Here is a 5934-nt window from a genome sequence, read left to right as displayed (position 1 = left end):
AGTGTTGCTACTTAACACAAATGTAAACACAGTCATGTTCTAAGTCAAAATGTCTATTCTTTATGCTGCAACAAATTGCTTGCCATTTGCTCTAGACTGTAAAAAAGAACATTCATGTGCACCCATTTGAGTAGCCTACAAAAAGAGGGAGCAGGGAGATCCGGTTTTGCTGCCTCGTCTTGCCCTCATGAAGTCAATGGTTGCATCAACCACAGTTGGCCCAATGGAACCAAGAGCAACGCACCATCATCCATGCAGACCCCTCTTCCATTCACTCCCAGCAGGGGACTTTGCACATCTCTAACCAAAACTCAGCCTTACTGCTCTTCTTTCATCCCTATCTTCCACATAGCTCTGCAAGTGTCTGGGAGGCTCTGAGACCCCACAGGGCAGGTTTCTCACCCAGAGTAGGACCCAGTCTTGAACCAGATCCCACCAGCTCCCACAGGAATCTGTAGCCAGATCCAACCAACCTGTCCAGGAAAGTTTGAAGCCAGCCATGTATCCAGGGCCCGCAATACAAAATTTTCCCTGATGACTAGGTAGGTACAGGGACTAAATGCGTAAGCAGGACCCATGCTCCAGGGAGCCCTTGGACTATTTGATCTGCAAAACAACCACTGTAAAAAAGGCTGGGAGGTAAAAAGAGGAAGCAACTTCAATACTTTCTTCCCCCACCCCAGAAGAAACCCCATCAGTCAGTCCATCCATCTGTGTGGTGTTACCAAAGACTTCAGTGGTGTTTGCCACCTCTTTGGGAAGGCCCATCTGGAGCAAGAGTTTAGAAATAAGGCTGTTGAACTTGCTCTCTGTGGTAGACCAAGGCTCTTCACTTGGGGTTGGGCCTTCGGATGTGACATTTAGCTCCACTGGGTCAAGACAGTAACCTTCTGGTGATCTCTCATAGAGCACGTCCATCAGGTCCATCCCGGCTACTGAGGAGGGGGAGGCACAGGGAATATCCCTGACGAGCCTGTAATTCTCCATCCACTCCTTCAGCCACTCAATGCGGCAGTCGCACTCCCAGGGGTTGCGGAAGAGGTACAGCCGCCCCAGAAAGTACACCGGCTGGAAGACAGAAAAGGGCAGGGTTGTCAGGTTGTTGCTGTTCAAGTGCAACGCAACCAGGCTGGTGAGGTTTTCAAAAGCCCCTTCCTCAATGTAGTTGATTCTGTTGCGGTCTAGGTAGAGGACCTCCAGCTGCCCCAGGTCTCTGAACCAGGTGTTGGAAACATTCCTGAGAAAATTCCCCCCCAAGTTGAGCATCTTCAGGCATCTCAGACCATCAAAGGAGTTTTCTGGAAGCTCGCTAATCAAATTGTCGTTCAGGTACAGGTACTCCATCTTCCGGCAGCCCTGAAAAGCTCGCTCGTGAATTACATTTATCCTGTTGTCCTGCAGATTCAGGTATTTCAGTTTGGTCAGGCCTTGCAGGGAGTTATAGGCTACCGCTTCAATCCTGTTTCTCTCCAGGTAAACGTGGGTCAAGTTCTCCATGCCCCTGATGGCACCCGGGATCCTCCGGAAGTTGTTTTGGAAACAGAATAGCTCCTGCAGAGCAGGCAGCTCGATGAAGATCCTGTCTGGGATGTTGAAAAGGTTGCAGTCCGCCAGGTCCAGCTTCACCAGCCGTCTGAGGGCAGTGAAAGTCCGCGTGTGGAGATAGCGAATGTACTCGTTGTGGGCCATCTTCAGCTCAGTCAGGCTGGGCAGCCCCTTGAAAGCTCCCGGGGTGATGAAGGAGATATTGTTGTGGTTGAGCGACAGGGATTTGAGGGATGGCAAGGTCCCAAAGGCCCTCTCGGAGAGGAATTTGATGCTGTTTTTGTCCAGGTTGATAGAGGAGGCTTCGCAAGGGAACTCACTAGGTATCTGCCCCAGACCGGCACGATCGCAGAGGACAGAGCAGCTCCGCTCCTGGGTGCACACGCAGTTGGCAGGGCAGGACCGCACGCAGGCCCACACCGCGTGGACGTGGGGGACCCAAAGGATCACTGTCAGAGAGGAATGTGTGGTCCCCAGTGAGGCATGGGAGGAAAGAATCAGGATGCACTGTTAGCAAATATATTAGTCACAACTAGAAAAAGATATTATGCTGTCTTTGCCTCCCTTCTAGCCAGGCTAATTGTCACTCGCTACTTGTATGCCTGTGCTGACTGAGGAGCTCTTGTGAAGGATTCCTACAAATCTTCTGCTAGGGTTTTAAACCTGCTGAGAAGGGTTATTTATACATATATATATATATATGCATATAGGTATATGTCATCTAGAATGTTGTCACTGATTAACTTCTCTCCCCATGAGGAGGAATGACCTAGACTGAAGTATTTCTCAGTGACTCTGTGATTAGTCTCTCCATAAGCTGATAGGGAGATGGTTTGGCTGGCAGGGGGAGGGCAGGCAGAGATGCTTTGAAGGCCAGCAGCTGTGGCTGGGTAGCAGTATCTCTGAGTGGAGGAGAGGGCAGTGCATGCTAGTCCAGCAGCAGGCAGGGGAGATCAGTTAGTTGCCTGGGGCACATCAAATTCATGGGGTTTGCTTCTTTCTTTTCTCTGTTCATTCAACCTAACTTTTCTCCACCAGGGCCATGAGCACTGCTGCTAAAGGTGCCATACAGTGTTTAAAAACACATTCACACTGTGTTTTGGTAGAATGGCATGAGGCAAAACAAATTAAGGGATATCCTTTGACTGCTTTCTTTATTATCTCATAGATGAGATACTCTGCACCTCCAGCACAGTTTTTACTATTTTGCCAGTTCTCAAGACAGTAACCATAGTGCCTTATGCTTGATGGGAGCAGCTGCTTTGTCCTTTTATCAGCCTGACATGGGAGGTGTGTGGCTATTGTGGTTTCTTTTCAAGTTAATTCCACGCAGGTGGATGTACAACGAGGAACAGAAGGTAAAAGCTCTTGGGGACAAAACAGAGAAGAACAAAAGAAACAGGAGACATCAGCCTCCATGGACAGGCATTTTTGTAACGAAAAAACATCCAGTCAACCAGACATCTGTTAAATAAACTCATTAAATGAGAGGAAAAACTGAAGGCAGAGCTCATTTTGTAATTGCTCTCACAGTCACATCCTACCTGCTGCTCAACAAAATGAGCAGTCACACCAGCAAGCTCTCCATGTAGTCACTAGCAGGAAATGGTGGTATTGCTACTGGCTGGTTTTTCTGTTACAGTTTGTTGGCTCCCACACAAGCACAAGCCCTTTTATATTTTTTTCAGCAAGACATCAGATAGTGTCTTTACCAACAGCCACCTTTATTACAGCATTGCTGCGATAATGTCGTTGCCGCTGTGTGCCTGCTAGCCCCAAGTGCTGAGAGAGGAGGAACAGGCTTTCCCCCATGCTCCTGCTGGCTGTCTGGAGATGGAAGCACGCAGCAGCTGGGCTGCCTGTCCCTGCCAGTTTGCAGCACAGCAATTGCCCACTGCAGCTGTGTTCCCAATTGACATTTTTATTAAGGCAGATTTGTGAGGTGATATGCCAGGAAGCATCAACTTCAGCAGGCATCAAGCTTTTATTTTTGCAGCCCCTAAGGCTTTAATGTATAGACCCAACTACAGTTCGAACGGCAATTGCTCTGCCATTTCTCCATCCTTTTTAAAGGCAACATGCACAGGACTGTAGTTATGAGTTTGCACTGCCTGTGGCTTCCTCAAGCAGGAGACTTGCAAAACCAGTTGCTGGGCAGGTCCCCACTGACAGGACAGCAACCCAGGAGCCTCCTCAGCCTGGTTCTGTTCAAACCAGCCTGGTCATTGCATGTAGAAGAGGGATTTAGGTACGTGGAGGGAGTATCCTTGAAGGACTGTGGCCTCGTTATCAAAATTCAGGTCCCATCAAGCCTGGCCACACCATCACAACCAGAGAATTGGCAAAACAGCATCACTTCAAGGATAAATGATAGTGAAGGACTCTTGAAAGGTGGAAAGGATTTTAGACAGGGTGTAATTTTGTTTGCTCGTTTGTATGCTCTTCTCCTTTTTCCTGAGCCCTAACAGCCACAGCTAAAGGGATGTCCCCTTCAGTCAGGGCACTGGGGAGACAAGTGAGGAGCCAAAGGACAAGAAGGGGAGGATAGCGTGCTGGCCTCAGATTGTGCTGTCTTCATGCAGGCTGCCCAGGGGCTGCCTCGTTTGCTACCCTTTGCACCAGTCCAGGCTGTTGCTCGCAAATAGGCATATGTTGGTTTTGTTACACAGTTACATAAACTGAGGGCCAGACAGATTAAGGATTTGCCTGTTCCCAAATGTCTGACCACAGGAAGCTGCCTGGAAATGGTGGATGCAAGTGTTGCTGCTGGAACAAGAGCCTTGCAGGGGCTCAAGGTGACATCCAGAGGGGCATACGTGCATAGGCTGTCCTATATGTGAGACTGTCCCAAGCAAGTTCAATGTTTAACGGCAGCTACCCCAAGCTCAGTCCTATCTCTGGCCTTCAGAGCAGACCTACCCCCCAGCAGCTGTGCACACTGAGTGCAGCATAGGAATGAGCACACCGATCACAAAATCCCATCCTTCCCCTCCCTGCTTGTTCTCTAATCACTTGATAAGGAAATGCCTGTAGCCAAGTCATATCCAGACTGTGCTCCTTATACACAAGGGTTTTTTAATGCCAAATCCGGGTCTTTTGCTAGTGGCATTTTACAGCACGCTTCTAAGATCTCTTATTTACAGGTGGTTTTCTTTGCATTGTGCAGTACATGGAAAACAAACCCTTGAGGACCATCCAACTAGAAAACAATCCCCTGGCAATAGGAGCTCAGAGGAGCCCCTCAGCACCACAGTCTTTGTGGCAATTCTCCCTCTTCCTTTTGCAAAGGCAGTCATAAAAAATTCTCCATCTGAACCACACCAGACCCTCAGGAGAACTGTTGTTCAGAGCACGGAAGATCAGATCTCCACTGTTGACCAGATCACCTCTGACCAACATAGCATGAAACATTCCCACCTCTCCTTCCTTACTCCTTCCCCAAAAAGGCTGTTCTTTGCTTTTTACACCAGGGCAGCATCTAGAAGATGCCTCCAACTCACTGACACAGAGGGTGCTCAAATGAGATGTGTGTTTAAGAAAAAGGGTGAAATAGAGAGCAATAATGTCAAAAATACTCATGAGATTAAGGAATAAACAAAATTCCACCCAGGAATAATGTCTTTTGCTCTTTTAGATACTACGGTAATTCAATATTTGAAAGGAGGAGTGAAAGACCGGGAAAATGTTTGCAGAGTTTTCAGAAGGATAAAGAGACGATGATTGCAATAATTGAATATTTAACCCACACCTTTCCAAACGATCTGTCTAATCCACTACTGGGTTAATGCAGAATAAGAGTATACTCACCATTTAAAATGATGGCAAACATTACCTTGATTATTCCTTAGTGGCATTTCAGGTCTGGCAAGCAAACTTGAGGGACCTAAAAGCACACAGGAAAAGCAGAGACAGGTTTTGTCCTCTGTCATTTCCCTGCATCATTTTCCTGCAATCAGGTCTATATTTAGAAAGGAAGAGCGAGGAAAAACCTCCTCTCCCACACACTTTCAAACTGAAGTCCCCAGTACCTTCCTGGTGAGTACCTTTCTTCCACCACTGACCTTCTCAGGGAATCCTGCAGCTTAATGCTACACCTTTTCACGAGCTCAGCCGCATTCTTCCCACCGGCTGTGCCAAGTGCAGGTTCCTGTCATCTGAGGTGGGAAAAGACCACCAACAGTAAGACACTGGCCATCTCCCCAGGAAACAGGTGCTGGTACAGAGGAGTGTAACCAGCTTAACATCAAACAGGCAAAACTAAAATTCCCAACAGAAATTATCTTAGATACATTGCTTACCTAGCCAGGCAGTGGCTGTGTCCTCCCTCCTGCTCACGAGGCTGCCATTAGCCATACGAGTCAGTATCTGAAAAGTTGGCATTTTTTTCTC

The 5934-nt window shown here is 47.9% G+C and overlaps 1 protein-coding gene across 1 annotated transcript; it reads right to left on the bottom strand.

The window, feature by feature from the left end:
- Positions 1-597: 597 nt before the first annotated feature.
- NYX (nyctalopin) lies at positions 598-5374 on the bottom strand. Its single transcript, XM_010076406.1, has 2 exons — positions 5353-5374; positions 598-1994 (listed from the first exon to the last, which is right to left on the bottom strand). Exons 1-2 carry the CDS (start codon positions 5372-5374, stop codon positions 598-600), a joined length of 1419 nt encoding a protein of 472 aa, XP_010074708.1.
- Between the last annotated feature and the right edge of the window lie 560 nt (positions 5375-5934).

Source organism: Pterocles gutturalis, unplaced genomic scaffold, assembly GCF_000699245.1.
Source record: "Pterocles gutturalis isolate BGI_N339 unplaced genomic scaffold, ASM69924v1 scaffold27128, whole genome shotgun sequence".
Taxonomy (NCBI): Eukaryota; Metazoa; Chordata; class Aves; order Pterocliformes; family Pteroclidae; genus Pterocles; species Pterocles gutturalis.
The sequence above is the reverse complement of the archived record's forward strand: the minus strand, read 5'-3'. Positions and strand labels throughout refer to the sequence as shown.

What these genes read in the sequence shown, in the direction of transcription:
- NYX (XM_010076406.1), bottom strand. Translation starts at nt 5,374, where the DNA reads ATGTTTGCCATCATTTTAAATG. An exon ending in GTTTGCCATCATTTTAAATG is followed by an intron (nt 1,995 to 5,352) that starts GTGAGTATACTC and finishes CCTCTCTGACAG; the next exon opens with TGATCCTTTGGGTCCCCCAC.